This window comes from Sander vitreus, chromosome 4 (genome assembly GCF_031162955.1).
Source record: "Sander vitreus isolate 19-12246 chromosome 4, sanVit1, whole genome shotgun sequence".
Lineage (NCBI taxonomy): Eukaryota > Metazoa > Chordata > Actinopteri > Perciformes > Percidae > Sander > Sander vitreus.
In genome coordinates, this window is record NC_135858.1 from 27,029,527 (window position 1) to 27,056,378 (window position 26,852).

General features: G+C 41.6%; 1 protein-coding gene across 1 annotated transcript; it reads right to left on the minus strand.

Moving 5' to 3' along the window:
• ywhaba (tyrosine 3-monooxygenase/tryptophan 5-monooxygenase activation protein, beta polypeptide a) lies at positions 1–26,616 on the minus strand. Its single transcript, XM_078249256.1, has 7 exons — positions 26,501–26,616; positions 18,808–18,967; positions 15,831–15,971; positions 9,410–9,533; positions 6,484–6,647; positions 4,576–4,671; positions 1–2,785 (listed from the first exon to the last, which is right to left on the minus strand). The coding sequence occupies exons 2-7, from the start codon at positions 18,958–18,960 to the stop codon at positions 2,729–2,731; spliced, it is 735 nt and encodes a 244-aa protein (XP_078105382.1). The 5' UTR covers positions 18,961–18,967; positions 26,501–26,616; the 3' UTR covers positions 1–2,728.
• Positions 26,617–26,852: the final 236 nt, after the last annotated feature.

The window sequence follows — 26,852 nt, forward strand, 5'->3', positions numbered from 1 at the left end:
TTTACCTTTTAAACTTCAGTGCATGAAAACATTTGTCCCCAGCAAAAGAAAACAAACATTGAGACATGACTTTTCTACACCTAAAAAGGGTGGAATGTTGAGATGGCGACAAGGTTATTGTGACACTGAGTGGATCAGACTCACGGGTCTGCGCTGTGGTCGGCTGACGTCCCCGATATTTCTCAAAGTTTGGAACCAAAGTTTAGTTCTCAACCGCTTTATGAACACGTGCAGTACCTCGCTGTTGGCAGGGGCGCAGTCGTCTAAACAAGAGAAACCACGAGGAGTTCAAAATGTACATATTGTAAAAGATCAGATCTGAAAATGAGTCGGGATATTGTACCGTCAACTGCTCAGCGAGTCTTCTCTCTCTTTTCTACATGCAGTCAAAAAGAGAAAATTAAAAAAAAAAAAAAAAAAGGTTGCCACGGCATTTATGCATGTTTATGAACTCTAGCTTGAACACATTAACCCTGATCCAAACTACAGGTTCTCACTTCCACAAACCGATGATTGGCTGCCAGGAGACTGGGCTCCTTCCACTCACGTACCGGTCGTGGACTGAAATTTACACCAACGGGGACACTTAAAATCACCGCTTCCTAAGTTTTTTTTCAGTCAGCTGGGTTAAGCCTAAAACAAAAGGCCCCGACTTACACTAAGTACTGAATAAAAATGTTGGATTTGGTGACACCTTGGTTGTAGTTATTAATCAAAAAGGAAAAATATTTTTAGCCCGTTTTCTTTGAAGCTCAACTCAACTTTTTTTTTTTTAAGGCAGTTAGCTGATACTCCAATCTTGAACATCTTAGAAGGAATAACAGGCCTAACTGAAAATTTTCCCCCTGCTATGGCCACGCCAAGACCTGCCCTTCAATAGCATTCACACACTACTATTGGCCAGGCGTCCATGCTTACGCAAGGTAACGTAACCCCATTTGTTCAGGTCCTATCCCCTGACCAATCGGCTATCTTACCTTAACCACTTGAGGTCGATGCCTAACCTCAACCAATCGAGCTGCTATTGAAGGACGGGTCTTGGCTTGGCCATAGTGAGAAATAAAATTTGGCTGACTGTCATTCATATTTTGGAAACGAGGAAGCAGGAAGTTTAAGTGTCGATCCACAGAGGGTACAAGTTCCCCACTCCATTCTTGCGGGAGATTTCCACGGCGATAAATGATGGCGTGCGTTCTTGTTGGCAGATGGACCCATTCAGCAGCGAGTGGAAACCTAGGACTTTTTTGTAGACTTGTCAATCAAGGGGATGTATAAAAGGAAAATAAAGTACAAAAAAAAAAATTGTTCTGGTCAAAAACGCCAAAGCATAAACAGCAGGCGAGCGTAACGGCTTCAAGGTTTTCATTGCAAGTAGGTGTTAACGAACAACATCGACAAACCGCTTTGTTTTTCCAAAAGACAGATTTACAGTTAAGTTCTAAAAATGTTTTACAATTTTACAGTTTTCAAAAACTGGAAATAAAGAGTTGTTATACACAACAAGAAAAGAATAAAGGAAAACGCAACCGCAAGGGGAGATGAACATGTTAAGGAACTAACTTCAGGGACCGCAGTGCTGCTGTTGGACTGGAGGCCGATCCCAGGGAGCAGGCACGCCTCCTTTGTTGTGAAAACGTCGAAAATCTTCTCAAAACATCAAGATGGAATGTATGCTTTTTTTAAAAATTATTTCTTATTTTTAAATAAGTTCCCAAATTAGTTTTTGCTCCGAAACTGAAAAGAACGCAGAATTGGCGTTGAATAAAACTCCCGGTCGGAATTAAAAAAAAATAAAATTAAACGTGTTTGATTACACAGCAGGTAGAAACGCTCTCGTTTTTAAGATTTGTCAGTGTCACAATACAGCCTTGTAGGAGGACCCTTCTGTATAAACGTCAGCAGAACCGCAGTGCTGCTCAAACACGACCCCACCCCCCCAACCCCCTCCCTCCCTCCCAACTGAATATCGTTCTCGCCACCAAATGGGGATCTGGCGGGCGAGGTGGAGGAAAAACTAAGCATCACAGTGTTTGTTGAAAATAAACAGACAGTTTAATAACCTTTTGTTGTCGTTGTTTTTTAAAGTGGAATAAAACCAGCCATTTGCCAGTACACTAAGAAAAGCCAAAAGAGAAGGGTTGGACTATAGAAGTGCATTAAACTCAATAGAGCGAGGGAGGGGGGTGGGGGTAGTGGACAACTATATATGTGCATTAACTCACTAGAGGGTGGGGGGGTGGGGAGGATGTCAGGGAGGAGGGAAGAGGAGTGTGAGGGTAGAGCGGAAGGAATGGAGGAGGAAGATTTAAAAAAAAGGTGTGGGCCCTAAAAGACGTGTTATTTTGTAGTTTTGGATAAAAACCCCTCCCTGCGTGCTAGAAGACTACATTGACCAGTGCGTTTAGGCTGCTGGCCTGCCTCGGAGTGCCATGATCAAAGGGGAGGGAGGGAGGGCTCGCGGGGTGATGGAGTACTTTCTCTCTCTCTCCCTCCCCCCCTCTCCTTTTTTTCCTCCCCCCCTCCCCCATCCGTCTGAGAAGGTCAGGTACTATTCATGCTGTTGGTTATACAGAAGGGAGGTCGGGAGGCTGGGCTTGAAAAAGTGGGACGAGGGGAATGAACGGGCTGTTTTATGTGTACGAATGAGGGGGGGAGAAGAGGAGAAAGAGGAAGAGAGAGATCAGAGGAGGAGGAAGAGAGTGGGGATGGGTTAACAGTGAAGTGCGCTCTAGTTCTCCCCGTCGCCGGCTTCGCCCTCGTCTCCCTGGTTTTCTGATGTCCAGAGCTGCAGAAAAACGGAGACAAGACATCTTTGGGTCATCCTATCGCTGTAAACACGGCTGGGACAGTGATTCACTTCATTTAAAAAACACAGCAAAAATAAGTCGTTCCTTGCTTTACATTTTCATTAAGGTAGGATTCTTCTATTAGCTGTATTAACAAATCCCATGAAAAGACCAAAACCACACAGCGCTGCGGACGAGGGTCTTACTTGTCCAAACATCATTCCGGGATGGGAGAAAAACGTCATCTGGTTTATTGGCATTTCTTTAAACCAATCACAATCTTCTTGGGCGGCGCTAAGCGCCAGATGGAGCCACGGCGCCGCTGCAAAATAGCCTCGGGAAGAAACTTGTTTTGGTGGAACGTGTACGTTCAAAGGTTGTTTTAGTCGTGGAACAGAAAACTCAGATTGGACAGATAGTCTAGCTAGCTGTCTGGATTTACCCTGCAGAGATCTAAGGAGCAGTTAACCATAGTCAACACAAAGAAAGTGAAAGGCGACGGACATCCGGCTGAAAATGAGGGACATTTAGGTCTTCAGTAGGAACTAGAGCAGTCAGTCTTCCTCTATAATACCATTCGAATTTCATGTTATTTTTTTTAAAAATATTCTAATATTTAATGCTCAAATGCAGCCTGTTAAATATGTACTACACTACTCAGGCTTATGCATTGTCAATGCCACTATAAGCATGTGGTTGGAGTTACATGTTCTGTCCACTAGAGGGACTTCCAACATCAGCCTGGCCTTGAAGGGGACCTACATCACGGCCACGGTGCATTGCATTTCTTGCACGCCGCTCTGTTTACATTATATTCCGCCACGAGCACACAGCGACAAACACAAATCAACAGAACTCTGGAATGAAACATTATCTAACTAATGTAGTGAAGCAGCTCTGTTGTAAAGGCTAACTGTGCTCGGTTAGCACAACGACATCACGTTAGAAAGCACAGCCGAAACGATTTGTCCTAAACTAAGTAACAATAGTGTTAGCCACGATGCTAACGGCATTGATAACTAAGCCAAACGGTGCTGCCACTACTATTTTAGTGATTTAAAAGCAACCCGTTTCTGTCAGATTGTCACGTTACTGAGAATACAACTGTTAGAAGTTAATATATGAAGTTGATGCTAACTGACAGCTGTAGGGCAGCTAACATTAACTTTAGCTGTCTCCATGAAGCTCCCAGATAAGCTCCTATAACTCGCGACGCAGTTAGGAAACCAGAACAAGCTAACTAATGCTAACATAAGCACTTTGGCTTGGTGGATGTTTTAAAGTCATGTTAAAACTATTTCCCATCCTTCTTCCGATTTCCAGCCGCAGCCTGTCACTCCCCCGTAACGTTAGCTCACAATGCCTTGTGTTCCTCACTCCCGTAACTTATTGTTCAGACGTGACATGAGAAGACGGAGATTAGCTAACGTTAGCCAACCTACTTATAAAAAATAAATACAAAATTAAAACAAAAATCACATTCGAATAGTAATTTTAGCATTTGAATAGTATTGATTTTTTTTTACTATTCGAATTATATTCGAGTTTCGGAATTTGTTCCAACAGCCCTAGTAGAAACCAGTGGACTTGGGGCTGAGCTCCACAAACAGGGCAGGGAAATGTGGAAGTATTGAGACTAATGCATTGTGGTTTTGGTCTTTTTATGCGATTTGTTGACAACAAGAGAAAAATAAATAAATTATATATAAAATATAATCGTCAAATTGGTCAGCCCTAGAAGTATGGGCTTCTGTCTGGTGTACAACGTTGTGTCAGAGTGTGCACTCACAGTGAGGTTGTCCCTTAGTAGCTGCATGATCAGCGTGCTGTCTTTGTACGAGTCCTCGTTCAAGGTGTCGAGCTCGGCGATCGCCTCGTCGAAAGCCTGCAGGGAGGAACAGAGGGGTTCTTAACTCTCTCTCTCTCGAAAAGCATAACAAAAATGCAGAAGGCAAAATTTTTTTTTTTATTGTGCATGTCTCAGGCTGTACCACTTAGTGTCATACAGTCTCTCCCCTGAGCTAGCTGCAACAGCCTTTAGTGTGTATAAGATGTAGCATGCGCCTCGTCTTATCCACCACTCTCACCTGTACTACTGTAACTGACCCGAAGACCGAAGTTTTCAAGGCTGGGACGGCACTAGGCGGGAGGGCATGAGACGGGAGGCTCCAGGCTTTATCCATACAGTCTTGAAGTTTTCCCAAACTTGCGATCTTAAGAGAGGCCGGCGGGTCCTCTAACTCTTGTGGATCGCCACCACTCACCATACTCGTCTTTTAGTGCCGTTATCTCTGACTCACTCTCTCACTGGACTGACTGACAAAAAACTGCATGTAGGCGGAGCTCGGCTAGCTTCAGAGATAAGGCGGGGCTACAGATTAGGTGTCCCTAGAACCCGCGTATCTAACAGTAGTTCCACATTACATTAACTAATTTGCACGCAAGTTGTATTTATTTTTATACCGTGTAAATTCATGTACCGAACCGAGACAACCGTACCGGTTCAATACATACACACACACAGCTGGTCTCAATAAACATATCACAAGAGGCTGCGACATACAGTGAAACACTTTTTGGTGTTGAAAGGAATTATTAGTAGAAATCTGCAGTTTTAAATCTAACTCATTCCTGTTCAATAAAAATGTTGGAAATCATTTAATTTGTTTTAAAAACAAGCAATTGTTGCATTTTAGCAGAATTGAGTGCACTTACAATATCTTATTTAGCTGAAGTAATATCGTTATCGCGATATTCAACGTTATCGCATAGTTTTCTCAAGCATCGTGCAGCCCTACTCTTTACGTATTGAAATTTGGTATTGAATGACGGGGCATTTTTGATACTATGGAGGCAATTCGGTCAGTGCCTAAAAGTAACGAAGTTCGGTACCCAGCCCTAGTCTCGAGGTTTTAATTTCTGGCCTGAGGACTGCTACGTCTCGACGGCTAACTGGCAGACTGATCTGTGGTGCACTACCTGTACTACCTGTGCCTGGAATACAGGAAAACATTCAAAATCAGTGCTCTAAAGCAGTGGTTCTCAAGCTTTTTTCAATAATGTACCCCTTTGAGCAGTTTTTTTGAAAGCCATGTACCCCTAACCAGCGCAAATCATTTTTGGCAGAAAAAAATAAAAGTCTACATAAAGAGGAACAATACAGCGATGTTGGCGATAGATTTACTAAACAACAGCCTTGTACCTAGAAAACATTTAAATGCTAATGAAAAAAGGCGAAAAAACTTGGAAAGACAGTAGAAAGAAGGAAGTAAGGCAACAATAGGTCAAAAATAGTAACAAAAACTTTGAAAAAGAGACACAAACTTCAAAAAAAGCAATAAAAACTTTGAAAAAAAACAGTAGAAAGAAGGAAGGCAACACTATGGCGACAAGGGAAAAAAAAAAAAATCCAAAAAGCGACAAACTTCGAAAAAAGGGACAAAAACTTCGAAGAAAGAAAGATCGTGGAGGTAGGGAAGAAAGGCAATAGGTCAAAACAAACGACAAAAACCTTCAAAAAAAGGTGACAAACTTCAAAAAGAGCGACTAGTAACTACAGCCTTGTAACTGAAAAACATTTTGCAAAAAGAAAATCTTACGTACCCCCGCAGTCCTCCAAAGTACCCATATGGGTACATGTACCCCGATTTGAGAATCACTGGTCTAAAAGGGAGTAACCAATGTGTCGTGCACCCACCTGCTTGGCCAGAGTGCAGGCCTGCTCGGGCGAGTTGAGGATTTCGTAGTAGAAGACGGAGAAGTTGAGGGCCAGGCCCAGCCGGATGGGGTGTGTTGGCTGCATGTCCTTCTTGCTGATGTCGAAGGCTTTCTGGTAGGCCTGCTGAGAGCTGTCCACCGTGTCTGTACAACACACATTACACCAGTCACTTTGATTTGGCCGTGCATGGCGACCCTGAACATTATTCATCAGTCATCTTACATCAACACACTCTGCTCAAACGCCGCCGTCACAAACAAGAGGAGCCCGTTTACTGTGACCTGCGGTCAACACTGTCCTCTGATAGAACCTTTTTGGTACGTGACCGCAAACAAAAATTGACTCGCACGTTAACACGTTCGCCGTCTTAGTTTTGTGTAAAGACCGAATCACGGTGACGTCGCGCTAACACACAAAAAAAAAAATCACCTCCGGGTAGACGTGTGAAATCTGCAAAACTTATTTATTTCTGTTGTCATTTTCAGCCCTAACTGTAACGTTTAAAGATCTATATAGTTAAACATGGAGGTCCGACCTATCTGACGTCTCTGCTGTGTTTATTTCCTGTCCTGCTTTGCTAGCTAAACCAAAGCAAACATTAGGAACAGCAACATCTCACCGCCGGTCGGACTGACTGCTAGTTTGGGTGGTGTCATTTTCTTTAGTTTGGGCCCAACAGGTAAATAAGCTCTCCAAATATGAAAGCATTAAACACGCATTTTAGATGAATGAGATGGAGAGAATATCCAGCTGTTCCTCGCCCCCGTTGGCTCAGCGCCATCAAACTCTACGTAGCGGACACAGGGGTTTTCTACCAGAGGTTATTGTAAACAAACACTGTGAGCATGCTAATGTTTGCCAATTAGCACTAAACACAAAGTGCAGCTGAGGGGAATGGCAGTCGTTTTGCAGATATTTGGATATAAACTTAAGTATTGGATGATTTTAAATGTCGACCTGATGGTGCTGTGAGATGACCAAAGTTGTTAGAATTCATCCTGAGGGGAATATGAATGTCTGTGTAATTTGTGCAAACTTTTAGACCCCAAAAAAGAATCCCTGGATGATTGCGATCTTTGACCAGACTATGAATGTCTTCACAAAATGTCACGGCAATCAGTCCAGTCGTATGTTGAGATATAGCAGTCTGGACCAAAAAGGGATGAAACTCCGTCGATAGTGTGAACAAAAAAAAAAAAAAAAAAAAAAAAAACAGTTTGTTTATTCCATTTGTGACTGTATGAAACCTTTGCTTTAGCATGATTAGTGCACATGTCATCCTGCCATCAGTTAACCCAGCAGAGTGAGTCACTATCTAGTCTCTACTCCCTATACAATGGCTGCCAACCTGGCAACAAACCATTCTGGGTTACTGTCTGAATGAGTCTCTATCACCATTACCAACAGGAGCTCTGGCAAAAGGATAGAAATAGGCGACAAAAGAATTGTTTGATGAGATGATTAGGCCATTTCTACGTCATCTTCATCTGATGATTTGTTTGTGACCTTTCGAAGGTGTGACAAGTCAATTTTTTTTAATATCAGTGACTCGTAAAGCCTTGGCATGACTCGTGAACAAATGACATCATGGCTGAGACTGTATACACACACACACTTTTTTCCTACACCAGCAGCATGTCTCTTAGTTTGTGCTTTAAAACAATCTGGCAGACTATCCACCAAATCCAACCTGTACCATCTTCTCCGTAATTGCCTAATTTGTTTAATGAAGCTTAGCGTTGGTTCATGCAGGACACAGAAGTCATACGCCTGCTAATTGAATTATCATTCCTATCAGACACACACCAATCACAGCCACTCTCACATCAAGGCGGTCCTTTTAAATGGGACTCCCTCCTCACTGATCCCTGCTAAGCTCACACTTTTCCTCCGCCCCCCCTGGCCTTCACCTTCCTAGTTCAGAGCCCTAACGTGACTCAAAGTTTGAAATGCTTTTCATTGCCTTTCTTTTGGCTCACTCTTAACATAACTGTATTTCCATTTGATGCAATAAATGGTTAAATCTAGGGCGAGAGGGTTCCTGACTCAACAGTAATATAATAATATACTACTGCATCAATTGTCATTCGATATTTCTGGACAAGCCATTTAAGAGCATATTCAAATCTAGCATTAGGGGTGTGACGATACATCGATCTGGATCGATGTATGGATTCAATCTTATCGACACAAAGGGAAAAGCTTTAAGACTTAGCTTTATTTTGAAAGAGCAGTTTGTTTATAATTTAAATGCCTGGAAGAGCTTAGTAATGGAAATGTAAAATATTTTCTCTCTCATATCGAAATCGTATTGTGGCAGGGTTAGTTATATCAGTAAACGTATCGTTGTCCACAGAATCAATATAATATCATATTGTGATAAAACGTGTGATTTACATGCCGATCCAGCATGTGGTTTAAGAAACACCTCTTAATGTGCCCCTGATTTCTATGGTATCTTCAGAGAATGTTTGGTGTCTACCACTGGCGATGGTTGGTGCGTCAGTGGATTACCAATTAAAACCGAGCTTCTGGCTCTTAGCAAATCTGGTTTTTACTGCCAGCAATGCAAATTAAAAAGGAATATTTACTCTACGCAACGCAGCAAACAGAAACAGACTTTTGTGTGAGCAATAAATGGGTTAGCCTTTGATTAGCCAGGTGCCACGCTGAGTGAGGACTCCTCCCTTTAACAGGGTTCAAGCTCCCTGAGTCAACAAACGCCGCTCTGCACAACCGTCTTAACGTGTACACAGTTTCCTAAATGAAGAAACGTGCTGGAACTAGATCTAGTTGCTCCTCCTGTTAATGGGGGGAATTAACACATTGCTCATTTCCCTGACAAAATCAGAGCGAAAGAACACTGAGAACATGTTTCTTAAATGTGTCAGACCCACACACTCACCCTTCTTTGAGTCCCCAGAGGCCACCTCTGACAGGTATCTGAAGTAGTCTCCTTTCATTTTGAGGTAGAACACCTTGCTCTCCGCCTGAGATGCGTTGGGAATGAGGAATTTGTCGAGCAGATTCTGAAACAGACGAGGTGACCAGACGGGTTCATAAAAACAGGCCAGCAGAGTCTGTATTTACACAGGACGACGGCAGGGACACACACACACACGAAAGGAAATAGACAGCTTAAATACAGATGGTTTTACTAGCACATGACTTTGCACTGCAGCCTTTACTAAAACCCAGTGTGTGTGCGTGTTTGTCTGAGGCGTGGCACTGAGTCTATGTGAAGCCAAGTGTGTGATGACGTGATGGGTGTGGGCTGCTTCTAAAGTCTTACTTGATAGATCCTTGTGTGAACAGACAATGACGTTTTATCTTAAAAACACATTTCCTCGTTCCTTTTTTGAGGGTGGCCTGTGTCGGACCAACGAGGTTTGAGCTTCTCTCTCAAACTCTTTCATTACATACTCGACAAAACTATTGATCACTTTCAACGTGTACACCATGAATGTGTGTGCCCCCCCCCCCTCGCTGCTATAACGCCCCGCCATTCACTGTGCCCTTTGGAACAAAGGAGAACTAGCGTCTCTCCTGCGAGAGGCTCTCCCGGTACATAGTAGGGCTGTCAAAATTGGCCAAAAATTACGCTCAAATATTCCTTTAAAGAAGAGAAAAAAATAAAAAATAAATAATCACAGGTTCGAAAGCCATAGCTGCTTGTATGGGTATATTTATTTCAACATAATCATTTAAAAAAAAATCTGCATACCTACATACAACATCAACAAATAAGACAATAGCCATAAAACTTTATTATTAAGACCATAAACCCCTCTCTCTCCAGACGGTGCAGGAGGCAGGACATGGGAATCACACTGCGGGGTACGTCATTTCCTCTTAAACAACAGAGTCTCTTGCCCTTCCTTGGATTTGCCTGACTAATTCGGCGTCAGCCCTTACCGACAGAAGTTCTGAAGTAAACTGATTAACTAGAAAACGGCAATTATGGACGGTAACTCACTGATCAACGTAATGCTGAAAAATCAGGTCAGGTGTTTGGCGTACAGGCAAACCTCTCAGAAAGAACTCCTCTGAACGGATCGTTTACTCGCTGGAGGATTGAGCCAGACTGAGGTGAAAACTTCCAGCTTTGTTTCAGTGCTTACATTTAGATCGTTGAACCATGGAGAGGACCGCTTTAAATCCACTTAATCCGTGGTCGGTTAGCTCAGTTGGTAGAGCGGGCGCACCTGTGCAGAGGTTTATTCCTCTACGCAGAAGGTCCAGGGTTCGAGTCTGACCGGTGACGGTTTTCCTCCATGTCTTCCCCCCCCTCCATATCTCAGCTTTCCTATCTAATAAAGGCAGAAATGCCCCCAAATAAAATCTGCTTAATCCAATAACCTTGCCTGGGAATGTCATGTAGACACCAGACTAAAATCACCGGATTAAGATCAACTACCAAATAATCACTTGCAAATCAACTCTTACACTACGACTGACAGAGTGGTGGATAATTAACAAAGAAGAATAAATAAAAACGGAAATAAAATGGTTTGTTTCACTGTCAAGAGAGCTGTGGAGATCATGATTTCAAACATCGCAGGAAAAAAAGAGAGGAAAGCCTTCATTTCAAAAAAAGGTAACGAGAAACTAATCTCAGTGAAGTACAGGCAACTGTTGCTGCAACAATTCTTACGATTAGGAGCTTTCTGTATAGACACATTATTTCATGGCCTTTTAAGTTCATAGTTCTATAGTTTTATTCTAAAATACTAATATAATATACTTGTTGTTACATTCTTTTTGACTTCTGAGCGATTACACCAAAGCAATGCCTCCATGCGATTTTGCTATTCCTGCTGTGGTGGCTATGCCTTTAACGTCTCTGGTTGCATCAGCCCAGCGGTTCCCAACCGTTTGGCTTGTGACCCAAAACAGTTTTAGTGGAAACATGACTCGTGAGCAGCTCTTAGATTGATTTTAAAGGCTTTTTATAGGAGTTCAAAGTATTCAAGATTTGCCTAGAAAAAGGCAAATATAATCAGTTTTGTGTTTACAAAAGGTTTTTCTTCCTTTCCTTAAATCATGGTGTGGCACCTCAAGATTTAATTTGGCATCCCTATGCGAGATAAAGCTGCAAAGATGAATCCATATTTACGATCAATGAATCGGTTTAAGTAAAAAGATTCTCTGATCCCAGCTTGTTAAATGTGAATATGTTCTAGTTTCTTCTCTCCTCTGTGACAGGAAACTGAATATCTGTGAGTTGTGGACAACACAAGACATTTGAGGACGTCATCTTGGGCTTTTGGGAAACACTGATCCACATTTTTCACCATTTTCAGACATTTTAGAGACCAAAAACTTATCGAATAATCAACAGAGTAATCAACAATGAAAATCGTTTGTTGCAGCTCTAGTCTATACTCCATTTCAAAAACTGAACAAACATAATACATATTTTTTGCTTTTAGTCTAATCGATTTGCAATATCTTCCAGATCAAGGTCCCCGACATATTTTTTTGTCCCGCCGATGCATCACAGATTTCCCCTTCCAAGCTCGGTGGTGCTTTAAGGACAGCATGTCTCCAGCCGTGCCTCCCTCCCATCATTCCTACAGCACCACATCACTGCACAGGCTTCCAGCTTGACCTTCAAGATATTATTAGAAGTCTTCTCAGGCGCTAAAATCTGCGTCTGGTTAGACCTTGAGCCATTTCTGTTCTAACCTACTCGGGCCTGGCAGTGTGAGGGTTGTTCATGAGGCCTCAATCTGCTCAATCAAAGAGCTACACTGACGCTGAAAAGGAGTATAATAGGGGCTCTTTAAGGCAAGACTGACCATAAACTAACAAGTGTTGAAGGAAATTGAACAAATCACACTTTGGTTTCATGCGATTGAACTTACAGCTCTTTTGGTTACAGAATACTCTAAACCAGTGATCTTCAACATGGGGTCCTCAGAGTCACTGCAAGGGGGCTGCCAAGTTGTTTAATACTTTTTTTTCAAAAGTTTTTTTTCCTCTAAAATGAATATACGTCTAAAAATTTTACATAAACATGAATCCAACCAATTGAGCTCAACAGTCCCGCCCACAGCAGGTTCCGGAAGTAAAAATACAATGCCATTTCTCCATTGACAAATTGGTGTATAAGCCAACCGTCGACGGTAGACTTAAAACCAGCTACGACATGACTAAGCGATTGTATATGCTCATATAGATGCCAAAAGTTCATGGGGCACCAACCTTGTTTTGAGATAAATGTCTTTTATTCGCGATGTCTTGGATAAGTATTCCATTACCCACAATCCCACAGTGATGCCTCTGATTGGTGGAACTCATGCTGGTGAAGAGGGGGAGCTGCCTGCACGATCCGTCATGCGCATGCCCAAAATGATAATCCTGTTTTCTGAGTATTTACGACACCGCACGAAACCCAATCGGTTCCACCGGGAAGCTAACATTAGTTTAGCTAACAGCTAATTCGGCTAACAGCTAGCTGACCGCTTGATTCAGCCTAAAATAACGTTAACTCAAACTAAACACTGGGTAAAGCAGGCTACAGCTGACATAACAGCTGTTACATATGTTAATGGTTGTTTTCAGTGTTTATTTTGAGGGTCTTTTAAAGTTATTACACGCTGTCTCAGCTAGCTCTAGGGTTGGGCATCGAGAACCAATTCCTACTTGGAATAGTTTCAAAAATTAAGATTCCAGTGGAATCGTTTCTTTATTGGAATCGTTTGGAGGATTTGGTTTCAAATCTGTGGAATTTACACATGAAAATGGAATTCTGTTTTACACGCGGAATCACACGGAATTTGCATACATTTTGTTCACATTAAATAAACAATTTTTCTTTACTTCCTTCTCATTTTTCAGTTTAAAACAAGCGGAGAAAGGTCTCAACAACAAGCAGAGACTGGTCTCTACCTAAACCATGGCCAAATGGCACACCCTGTTGCCTAGTAACCATACGTCATCACGTTGGGTTTGTTGCGAGGGAAAAAATGTCGAAGCGAGTGGCGCCCATAGGTGTCGCCTCCTGACAACCATTTGAAATCAAAAGTTCATCAAGCCCAGCACACGCAGAAAGTGCTGCAAGAGATCGGTGGAAAGAAAATCTTCGTTGTTGTCGACTAAACCGCTGACAACCGAGATCGCCGTGTCCTCAACATTGTTATAGGTGAGCATCCAAAGCTTTTATTTAGGTCATTTTGAATGTGCTTTGCTGAATATATCAACAGTTTAAATAAAAAAGCTGAATTGTGAGTTTGTGTCACTGAGTTTTTAAAGGTCAATACTGCTTAGAAGTAAAAAGAAATCAAGCAAATCCGAAAAGGCTAAAAATAAATCCGAAAACACGGAATTTGAGAAAAAATAAAACTGATTTCATAGGGCCCTAATAGAGTTAAGCTAATGGATTCACTGTGCCTTCCACATGCATGTTTGACATTCAAACATGATGATATATGAATATGGTAATAGTAGCTTAGTATTGTAGGGAACCATTAAAAGCTATGTTTAAAGGCTACCAAACACATTACTGCAGGTTTATGATGCAACTCAATTTTATACAATATGTGTAGTAGTGGGTCCCAGCTCGTCTCTCTTATAGGTTAGGGGTCCTTGGCCTAAAAGAACGTTGAAAACCCCTGCTCTAAACTATCCGTCTTCTGCATCTCAACTGCAAGTCACTGTATTGGTCCTCACTGCATTCCCCTTCCCCCCCAGAGACTCCAGACGTTGCACATGCAAGACCATCGGTGTTCACACGGATTGTTTTGTCACATTTTGGTCACCGATTGAAGAGTTTCTGTTCAGATACACAACTTAAACAAACATCTATTATTTGGGTTTGTAAGTACTAACAACTTACTTGAATACATTTTAGGAAGCGTTTCAGGTGCAGTGTTGACCTGTGTGGAGATTCAGTGGGTAGGTACGTAACTGCATTGGTGAAGAACATGGTTTTGTTCTGACAGATGGATAACTAAAAAAGTTTGAAAAAGTCACATCCAATCCAGAAGTTACTGAGCATTTGGACATTGCACTGCATCAAAAAAAAAAGGAGGCACCCTGGTGGCCTGGGATGTCTGCTGAATAAAATGTAATCCTTTAGTCAAAAGTGAGCCTTAAGGCCGAGGTATGCGCAAACAGAATTAGTTTATTGTACGACTACCACGTCGGAAGGCAAATCTATTTGTAGCTTCTAAATGGCCTTACTTGAATCCATCATAGAAAGGGGGAGATGCAATGGTTGCTTAAATTGCACTTTTGGACAATCTGTCACAGAAGGCATTCAACTGACAGAAAGTGACCCATCTGACAAGCACTTCAGTCGGAGCGTACCGAAGCCTTAAGGGTGTTCAGACCGACAGCAACGCCCTGTCAAAAATCACAACTTTCTCATTCATTTCAATCCGACCCACTGTATCACATCACCTAGCAATGCAATGTGTTGACCGATCAAATGCACACACATTCCAGGTAGATTACTCTGCATTGACATCCATGACACCAGAACTAAACAGAGCTGAATTGAACTTTTATGCATTTCTTTCACATCTCCTGCAGTCAGATTCACTGTGTTCACTTGGAAGGAATCACACATGGGTAGGCACTTGTAATGACATCTCAAACATGTTAAGAGGCTAAAAACACGTTTAAAACTTGCCCAGTTTCAGCCTCCTGGGTGCAAACTGTAGCAGGAGGATAACACGGTATAGGCAACACCGATTGTTTTCGTTTTTCTCGCTACTGACAGCACTCCAGATGTACAAACAGAGCAGAAATCTCCTTTAACTTTCTCCCCTGACAGAGGTCAGTTCAAAAATTAAGATGTAGTATTAACAGGTTCATAAAATATATTAATTTAGATTAACACCCCAAGTATTTTGGAATCCACAGGCAGGCAACCCACCTCTCCCCTGTGCCCAAACACAAACTATATGCATCTTTACACGACTTGTGCCACAGTGTTGCCTTTCCAGTCAAGCACTCGTTTGCCTCTGCACCAAGTGAAGGCATAAGAATAAGGCAAATATACCCAAGTGGGGAAGCAACTTGCTAGCAAGAACCAAAAACTGAGAAGAAAATTAAAGCTTTGTTTGACAACTCTAACCAGCTGCCAGTGCTGCTGCTAGCAACATTACACGAGTAACTCCGTGTGACTGGTATATTTCCATAGCCAGGAGGGATCAGCTCCAGTGTGCTCTCTTCCACCATCTTTCCCTCTTCCTCTACTGCTCCGTCTTTATACCTTCTGTACCACTCCTCCCCACCCATCATCTCCACCCAGCTTGTTCTCTCTCCCCCTCCCTCTCTCCCCCTCCCTCCCGCCCTTTCCCCATCCCTCTCCGTACCAGCACGTCGTGGCAGATTTCTTGGAGTTCAGCCTCGATCTTCATACGGTATTCGCGGGCCATCTGCTGTTTCTTCTCGTTCCCCTCCGTCTTCTGCTCGATGCTGGAGATGACGCGCCAGGATGAGCGGCGGGCCCCCACCTGACAGAAAAGATTCCAACAAAAGAACCAACGTTAAAAGACAACATCTTGTACACAGGACTGGACAAATACAGCTGAATTAATACACATTTAGTATGCTAGATTGATTGGGGGTTTTAATAGAGGATTACAAGCAATAATGAAAGTCAATTATGAACTTATTTTGCTGCACACTTTGCAGATCAACAACGCATGTTATATTATATATATATTGCAATGTGGCCGTTTCTTTGTCATAAAACCTGATAATCAGGGTCACACGGAATCTGCGGACGCAGAAAAACAGTCCGCTAAATTCCCCATATTTATTATTCTGGATCAAGTGAGAAAACTGTAAAAAGTAATAAAAAATCTGCAGGATCCATTTGGGCCTGCCGATAACGCTGAAATGATGTTGAGCAAAGAAATAATGAGAGACTAACATTTAAATCAACCACCAAGTTTGAATGAAGACTTTCATAATAGTTCATTTTTTAAAACTAAAACTAAATTGGCTCCATAATACCAAATATAAAGCCTATCATGCCCGTCCTAGAACGTGACAGTGCGTGAAAGTCTGCCTCCTTATCATGTGAGTTAAGTGTGGCTCACGCTATTCCCTGTGCCAAAACTAAACCCACATAGTGACTTATACTATCCTCTTGGTTGGGTTAAGCCTCTGACACACCAACCCGACGGCCGACCGTTGGCATAACAGGCAGTCTGACTGATTGTTGAACACACCGAACAGACTCGAGTCACTGACCTCGCCAGACTGTCCGACGGCCGATTATCGGCCCGGTGTGTCGGGGCCATTACAGCGAGTTTTGAAACATGCAAGATGTAAAATACTGAGTGATACTCAATGCTGGCTCAAGCAAATGAGAGCAGTAAAAAATAAATAAATAAAATAAATAAATAGAGCAGCAGTGCTGGAAAACATGAGGCTGCTTTTACATCATTTGTGATTTTATATTCAAGACTTTAAAATCTTAAAAACACAAACATAGCAGAGCAGCGAGACTACATATATAAAAAGCTAAATGCGAAGATTTTAACGGTCACTTTAAAAGATTTAAATAAACAGAGGAAAGCAGTGTGTGTGAGATCTATTACAAATCTGTGACATACTAAGGGTACAACTCGGCTTTCAAAAATTGCATTTTAGCAAGTGATAAGCCAAGACAGGATAAGCTGTAACGGGCAGGTAAACGTTGCAGCCTGCACATTGTGTCCTGTTGCCCCAAACGTCCAGAGAAATGTAACAGTCATTTGAGAAAGAACAGAGGCCATAACTTCAGAGGGAGATGTTCCCAGCTGCCATAGGTGTTAAATCATTATCCTGCTCATTAACAGGTCTAACAATATATCGTGACGCAATACTAAAAACGGTGATAATATGTTGTGGTGGAGCTGAAAAATAGATCACAACATCAATTTAATTCTATCAACAGGCTAGGTGCTAAAGCTGCACGATATGAGGAAAATATCTCATTGCGATTATTTGGACCGATATTGCGATTGCGATATGATTCACGATATTGGAGGAATTTTTGTATCATTTTCATTCATTTGCCATTTACAAATACTGCGATGCGATTCGGATATTGCACTAGTCCATACTGTGATTTAGAAAAAAAAAATTGCGATTAATTGTGCAGCCCTAGTAGGTGCAGTGCAAAGTGGGACTTTCACATCACGTTAATGGTCAATGTCCTCTCATGAGCAATCTCCGCTAGGCCACGTTCATACTCAGACCACTCAGATACCACCATCTCTTTACTCAAGTTGAAACATTCTACTGGATGTGTATGTATGCAGTTATCCTCGCCTCAATCTGTGCTGCCTACAGCCAATCTGCTTCGGTTTGTCATGGTTTCCATTGACTTAGTCTGCGTTCATGCTGCCTCTCAATATCGTTTCACGTTGTAAAATCCAACTGAGCAACAGCATTAACCGCAGCTAGTTCAATGTCAACTCATTTAAGCCTGTCCATTTATTCTTCCTCTTAGGGGGATCTTACAGTCAGTTTAGGGCTGCACAATATATTAGTTGTTTTTAATCGTCTTCACAATATCAACTGGCGCAATAATCACATCGCGAAAGACACTGCACTTTAAAATGTAGCCATTCTTTATTTAGTGCTGCCTTTTAAATTCAATTCCATGTTTAAAAGAATGTCGGAAATGATTTCCTTTCATTTGTTTTAAATTCAATTTAAAAATTGTTTCTCTATCGCAAGTAATAGAGTTATGGCGTTATTCAAACACCGTATTGCATATTCTCCTCATATCGTGCAGCCTTAAATCAGTTTATTTTCAAACTTAAAAGTAAGATGAGCGCATTGAACCATGAGCTCTGTATTGTCAATTGAACCAAATCAAGAGTTGAATGTGTAGTTACGTTCTGAGTAGGGCTGCACCATTAAACGCAATTATATCAAAATCACAATACGACTAGTGCAATATCCAAAATCGCAGGGGGGGCACAATATTTGTCAAAGGCAACATATGTGTCAAACCATTCTAAATGAAGTACTGTGGTGCTGCAGAGGCATCCCAGCCTACAAATCCTATCCTTCAGACTAAAAGAAAAAAACATTTTGGTACAGATCCTCGCAGAAATCACACTATAAATCTATATCATAGAAAATATATATATATATTTTTTTTTTAATTTGAATAATTTTCAATATAAATGAGAACAATGATATCCAAATGATCATTCCCTCCAATATCGTGAATCATAGCAGTCAAAAATAATCGCAATAGATATTTTTCTTATAGCAGCCCTAATTCTAAGCATCTACAGATTTGGGGGAGAACCCAAAAAAAGAGCCATCGGATGGATGCCATACCACGTTCTTGTAGGCGACAGAGAGCAGGTTGCGCTCCTCGTTGCTGAGCTCCAGGCCCTGCTCCGTCACGGCCTTCATGGCAGCCGCCATGTCGTCGTAGCGCTCGGCCTGCTCGGCCAGCTTGGCTTTCTGCACCAGGTCGTTCTTATCCATTTTGAGGCTGCGGGGACAAGAACAGGAGTCAGAGACACTTTTTAAGCGTTTGGACTTACGCATCGAGGCTCTCCATTTACCAACTGGAACATGCAAAAAAAAAGGAAGACAGAATACGGGTGTGCAAGATCTGAGGGACCATGATATCAAGTAGATGGCGAAGAAGGGGAAAGAATTAAGAGAAAAGAAAAACTACTAGCGTGGAATAGCCAGAGTATTGGGCTAGAAGCTGAAACATAAAAGATGCTTAATCATTTTATAAAAACACATCACCATCACTGGTTAGGCAAAGGCTAATTACTCAACTGTCACTGACTGGATCCCAATATCTAGAGCTGGACTCGAATATTCGCTGGTTAGGCAGGTATTTGATTGAATACTAGGATTCGAATATTCGTTTTTTTGTTCTCTTCAATACCATAATATCCAAATACCCAGAAAATGAAATCAAATAAACCCTGAAAAAAATTAAAATAAATGGACACCCAGGATAAAATTCACTATGGTGACATTTCTCCGAGAACGGAGAAATGTTGAGTTCTAAGCGAGCAGTCTGACGTAGGGCTGGGCGATATGGAGAAAATCAAATATCACGATATTTTTGACCAAATACCTCGATATCGATACCGCAACGATATTGTAGTGTTGACTATTGGTGCTTTCACAAAATATTCACATAGTGAGATTTTTGATAAATAATCATCAGTAATGTGGATATAATGACTACGTGGGTAAAGGCAAACAATAGAACAGCTAGAACAGTCTGGTAAGTTCAAAAGAAATTACATCACTTTACTGTAATGCAGCCATTAAAACCAGGAAGACGCCGCTTATGCCATATTACAATATCCAAAATCTAAGACGATATCTTGCCTCATATCACGATATCGATATAATATCGATATATTGCCCAGCCCTACGTGTAGAGATCTGGGTGGTTATACTGCAGCAGCCTGGTATGGTTCAGGAGATTTAATGAAGGTAGAAATAATGGTCCTGATCAGAAGCAAAATTGATCGAATATTCGGTACTGATTAGTACCAAAGCTTCAAAAGCACAAAGAAAAAAAAAATAAAAGAAAAAAAATAAAAGAAAAAAAGGTATTCAGGACAACCCTACTAATACGACATACAAAAAAAGGTAACAAATACCAGCAAAGCACTAACCGGACTTTAGAAAATGTCACAGAGGCCTTTTGAATTCCAGCTTCCTTTATCCCAGAGGGCTTTCTGCTCACCAAATGAATCTGTAGGTCTAAGTAGGCCACATCCTCGCCTCCATCTCCTTTACATCTACACAGTCCCACCATCAACTCTACACTATGGGCTTTCACCAGCTTTAAGCGTCTACATTTGCACGTCTCATTTTATTTCATTCAACTTATAAACCCCCTTAGTTCTACATTTAAAACTGCTTTACCCTCACATCCGCATACCAACAAGTTTGATAACTTCCCGGGTTTGGGACGCTTAGCGATGTGACCACCCATCAACCAGAGGGGGAATTAAAACCACCACCGTGTTGTGTTCAAGTATCATTGAAGCTTACCTGATGCCCTGTGGAAGCAGGGGGTTGAGGGTGGGGTTTCCCTATGGAGGTATAGGCTCTGATAAATACAACAATAAAAGTATCATTTATTGTAGTTCTATTCCCCCACCCCCCGTATCAATTACATCTCGGTTTTCACCTAAAGCTATTTGTTTTTTTCCTCCCTTTTTCCTAGAAGGTTTTAGTTGCAGGTATTCTATTCAATTCAAATTGTTTCAATGAACCTGGTCTCCAGTCTGATTTGAGTTATTTAATGGCGAGTTGCCACAGATGCAGAGTTCTGATCCAACATAATAAGCGTCGCTCTGATTCACAGTAAATCCCAAACTAAACCAAGCCAGAAAAAAAAAAAAAAAAAAAAGGAATGGAATACGTGAAGTAATTCCACAAAGAATAACACAGCCTGTGGTCTGGCTTTCGTTGTTCAAATGTTTTGGCAATTGCTGAGAACAGGGGGCAACATGTCAACATACTATCGATGAATCACCAACTCCAAAAAGGAGGTGGCCTAATAGAAACCAATTTACCCTCCTGGACCTCAACAACAATTAATGATAACAAATGTAATTTGGCTTCGTTGACACCAAATATAATTTATGGAGAAAATCAAAAAATATTCCCCTTCAACTCAACGTGTAGTAAAAACATCACTGGCAGCAGTCACTGGGGCGACATGCTTTTGTCCCGATTCCATTCTTTCGCCGTACATGGGTGCCGATTCGATTGCCGATCGCGATTTTCATTTATTGAAATTCTAGAAGTATTGCGATTCAACAGTATTGAGTATTGTGATTTTCTTCTCCTTCTTTAACAAATACAGCAAGTTGAATAATACACTTCTAGAGACAAAAAAAAAAAAAAATCACGATTCATACAATTTTTGTCCTACCCCTAGCAGTTACAGTTTCTGGGGACATCTATACTACACTACTATACTACACAAATCAGAACACTGCTTCTGCCCCCCCCCCCCACTTATTGTTCTTAGCAAAAGTGCTCGAGCTCCGTCGGGTTTCATGGGGACAGTTGGTGAACAGCCATCTCCGAGTCCTGCCACTAATTCTTGATTGGACCGAGGTGTAATGTAACCACTCCCAGGACATTATTTGTTTAAAGCCATTCCTTTGTGGATTTGTGCTGGAAAATAAATATCCTAAGTCACAGTTCTCTACAAAGACTGCAGCAACCTTTACTCTTGGAAAGGTGTTTTATTGCATTCATGTCATGTCTCTGCCTTCACAAGCAGCCCATCCCCCCCCCCCACACACACACACGTCATAGCACCAACAGTCGTTGCGCTGATGTGCAGTTCCTGTCTTAAGCCACTTTTCATCATCAATTTATAGATCTTTCCTTCAGCGTTTGCCACATGTTCTTGCAGATGCTAGGTATACTTGAGGTATGTTGCAAGTTTGTGTTTCCCCTATAATTGTACAAGATGGGAACCCCCCACCAGGCCAGGAAAAAAATAAAATAAAATGCAAAAAAATAAAAAATAAAAACAAATATCGCCCAATATCCATTGACGCACTGCCGTGAGTCTATAAAAGAGGCAACTGTCTGTGGTTAGTTTACGGTCTGTAAACAGCAGGACAGTCAAGTCTTATCTAAACCGTAAAAACCGGTTGCAGCGTTGATGGTAGCCCACCGGTTACAAACGCGGCAGTGAACGACACGCTAACATGCGGACGGTTTCGGTGTCGTCGTGCTTTTAGTGGAGCTGGACCAGGGAATATTTGGTTAAAAACAGATCGGCAATGCCATTTTGCCCTCATTGTTGTCTGTGAATTTAGCTGGAAGTGATGCAACGTAGTGTTTATGGAGTGAGCACTGTGCCAGACTCCGTTTAAAAAAAAAAAAAAAAAGCTTTAAAATGCTACATTGCTTGTAAGGAAACAACGGGAGTAACAGGGGAACCACATTTAAAAGCGACGTATTTTTTTTCTTTTAAAATAAGTGATTAATGCCAATGTGAAGAATGGTTCATGTGGATTTTGAAAAGTAACTGATAAATATACTGATAACTTTAAAGTGTTAAACTTGGTGTGGTGGTAGCGCCTAGTCAACCTAGGAGAAAGCCCAGAGTAGCGTTCTCTTCTTTAAGTCCACTACGCTGTTAAGGTAAGTTGCAACAGGTAAAGCACCCGTCCAGTGTCTTCTATCTCAGCAATGGAAACCTGCAGAGCTGCTACAGCACTCTTGGTGGCCTCCCTCGATAGTGCTCGTCCCACATGAAAAGTGAGTTTTTTGTTTTTTTTTAAAACAAAAAAAAGGAGAAGTCCTTTTTTGGGCAGATTTACAGCAGTGCCATATTGTCCCAATTCGATCTTACTGCACTCCAAAGCAAATTTGGGGCAAAAATCAAAGTGATCAATAGGATATTTTTCCGTTTTGGAAAACAGTGGTCATACTATGCGTATTAAAACGCACACGATAAAGTTTACCTCAACGCCACCACATGGAACAAAGGCATTCATGGCGACGATTACAACTAAGTCATGTATGTATGTTTGCCGTTTTAACATTAAAAAGGCTTTTATACAAAACACACAATGCAAAATGACAGTGGTGGGATGTTTAGTAGAGGTGTGAATCTTCACTGATCTCCCGATTATCATGTCAGCGATTCAATATCTCGATGCAAATACATTTTTACTATTAGAGCCATATAGGATATTTAATTCATAGCTTTTCAAGCTTGGAAAACAAAACATTCTGCAGTGCTCTAATACTAAATAAATTGGATATATAAAACTACAGCACTGAGCACATGGCACTTCCTGAATGTGCAGAACATAACAGAATATGTAAACAGAAAGGTTGTTAGGCCTACATTAAATTGTAAACAGAAATAATCGATTATGGCCCGGCCGATGATCAATGAAGCATCGTCCATGTCCACGATTCGATGCATCGATTTGATCAATTTCAACACCTCTAATGTTTAGGTGATGATGAAGGGCTTACTGGCGCATCAATGGCACAGTTCCAGTGCTGAATCGTAACATCAATCATCTGCTGACACTGAGCGCAGTTCTATTTGTTTGACTCTAAAACTGTTCCTATATGCTACAAACTTGACAACATGTTGTCAAGTTTGTAGCATATAGTAACAGTTTTGGAGTCAATATATATATATATATATATATATATATATATATATATATATTTTGTATGGCAACACCATGCTCATCAAAAAGCCGTTAAGCCTTTTTGGGCACCACCTAAACCAAATGAATGTAACTAAATAACTTTTCTCAGATCTAATGATTGTAGGTGGTCCCCAGTGGACTTCTGTAACAAGTTTGGTCTATAAGCTTTTTGAGTTAGTTATTTATTCATTCATTCATTCATTCATTATATGCTCTAGTTTTTTTGCTAGTAGTTTTTTTCTAGGGGTGCATGATATATCGACTCAATATCGTTGCACAGTATTATATTGAAATTGTCGCCATAAGTATGCAATATTTTTCATATTTACTTTTATTGTTTATTATGTCCTGTTCTGTAGACATGCTCTTTATTTATTTTATACTGTCCAACCAGTAAACCATGTCTGTTCTGTAAACATGGTCCTCATTTATTTATTCATGTTGGACCAGTCCAATATGACCGTCAGCTGAAATAAATCTTGTGTTGTATTTGTTACGAATCTATTTTGATGCGCTTCCCCATAACTTTTGTAATTTTGCATATGTTTAAATTTTTTTATTGAAATTAATATCGATATCGCAATATTCATAATCAATATTGCAGTATCACATTTTGTCAATATCGTGCAATCCTAGTTTTTTTTCTTAAGGGAGGACCCGGAAACCTCCCGCCAAGTTACGTGCACCCAAGTCTTTTACAAACCAAGGGAAAACACTGAAAGGGTGCCTTTAATTTTATGTATTTCACTACTGACAAAACATAATTAACTGGGCTATGCCTTTTTGTCAGACCTCCGTTTTCTCCGTCTTCTCTCTTTTAGCCGTTGTTTGTCTCAGGTTGAAATGTTGATAAGCACAGACAGGAAAATATGCTCTGTGTAAATAACAGGGAAATAGAGGCTTTTAACCAAGTTGACTAGTAAGTGAATCATCAGACGGCATGTGGCACTCACACAGTGCTGTCATTTCGGCAGCCGTGCTATGCCTTCGAAGCTAATTCGTTTCATTTTCGCCTCCTCAAGTTAGCATTTAGCCTTGGGTAAAAATGCACTTATTGCAGTTTCAAGTGATTTAGTACTGCAGCGAGCCGCACATCTGCTAGAATTGATCACGATTGGCTTCTTCGGCCAGCTACAATTGTCTGGCACGTCACCAATATACTCAACATTAGCAATGCTGTTATCCGACCACCTAGCTAGCGTGCATCTCCGTTTCCATGCCCGGGCCCCGGGTTGAGCATATCCAGTCTGACGCCGTTTCCGCTCTATTTGCTGTGCTTTTCCTGGGCGATCACCAAAGTACAAATAGAATTAATTTACACACATTAAGAATAAGATAAGACATAATAATTTACGTGTACATTTTCATATATGTACATATTACTATACAAAATTGACTTCTATGAGAGAAAACAGTTAAGAATTTTACTTTCTAAGTGGAAATTAAGGAGCTTTTACTGCATAATTTGGAGTTGTTGATGCATGCCATTTCATTGTGAAGGACGGAAGTACGGTCCCGGTCAGCATTGATGTTAATTTGGATAACTTGTTAATACCCCTGAAAACCAGCAGCGCCCAGTGAGTTTTTACATCGGAGAGATAGCATGGGAGATGAGTGTCCGAGTTGGGCTTTTCCCCGACTCTTGTAAAGACAAAGCTAAAGTAAATGGTTAAAATGATATTCGGTTAGAAAGCTAAGAAGTTAGCCTTTAGTTTAACACCATTCAATTAACTGAAAACATTACACAAGCATTTATATTTGTGGTCAAAAGACATTTTGACACTCTTGGCCACAAACTGTCCTAAAGTGGACACAGTCACTACAGCTAACACTAAGGTTAACAGGCTTATGCGCACCGAGAAAATGGAGAAACACCATCTTCAACAGCAGACCGAGAAACAGCTGAAAAAACATTGCCTCAGGAAACGTTTTGACAAAACGCATAAAACACAGCTCCCCAGTCCAGTTCCCAGTATCGGGGTTGTAGCGTGTGTTCGGCCTGCTAACAACTACGCCCTCTTGTCGCATTCCCCTGCGGAATTTTAAGATGGAGAGATAGATTCCCGCTACGGCCGTAAGTTAGCTTAGCTAGCCGTTAACGGGACCTGACCCAGTTCAATATGTTCCGACACCGAGCTATTAGCTGAAATAGTAAGATGATTAAATACGGCTTCTGTTCCGTTTTCACCGTTATCTTATGTCGGTTAAATGATATGTAAAGAAAACGTTATTGAAATTTTAGTCGCATTTGATGGGAAACTCCCGGGAAATAGGGAGGGTGTGTTAGCTAGCTTCTATAGTGTTTCACTACGCCATAACGGAGCGGAGCTAGAGACATCGTCAATTACGCTGTTATGCGAATAATGAGGCCAAATATGTCGGTTGTCCGGGTATAGTTAGCAGCTCAGTACTAGTCGGCCGTTATCCACCGTGCCATGTACTGGCTGTACTTTAGCATTAGCTACTAAAATGCTGCTTTCTCGACGGGTGCTAAGCTGTCAAAATGGCCAGACTTGGGTGCTGCTTCTCCCTCCCAACACGGCACCCGCGCACCACGCATGGCATCGACCGGAGTCTGGGCCTTCAAAATCCACGATCTATAGCACATTGCACAGCACAAATAGCAAGGGCAACCTCATGTCAGGTGTTTTTGTGGGCCATTTCTCGCCATTTGGCCACAAGTCTCGGCCTAAATCCTCGCTCCCAGCCCCAAACCACAATAGGCACCTTCCGCCGCAAAGGCAAGGAAAGGGGCCACCGCTGGGGCTGCTGTTCCCCCCGAAAGAGTGTCCTTACCCTGTATACAAGACAATACTCGAGTGATATGCAGGTGAACTCACATTTAGAGCGTACTAGAAATCCCGATTTTATTCTCTGAACGATGGGAGTTAATCAAGCCGTCCTCCGCTCGCTGCTCAGGGTATTCAGGGCAGTACCACTTCCGCCTGCTCTGACACTTCCGCTTCCTCTAAACCCCACCCCTCCCCCCGCCAGTATCCATGGCGACCGCGCCAGGGGGTTTCCTGAGCATCTTGCGAGGGGCTTTGACGTCAGAAAGACCATGGCAACCGTTACAGGATGACGTGCGCCGGTCTCCGTGGCAACTGTCTCCATGTCGTATTCGAGTTCACCATCGTGTTAGCTGACACAGCTTTGTGTGGGTTACACAGATTTAAAAACATTTTTTTTTAA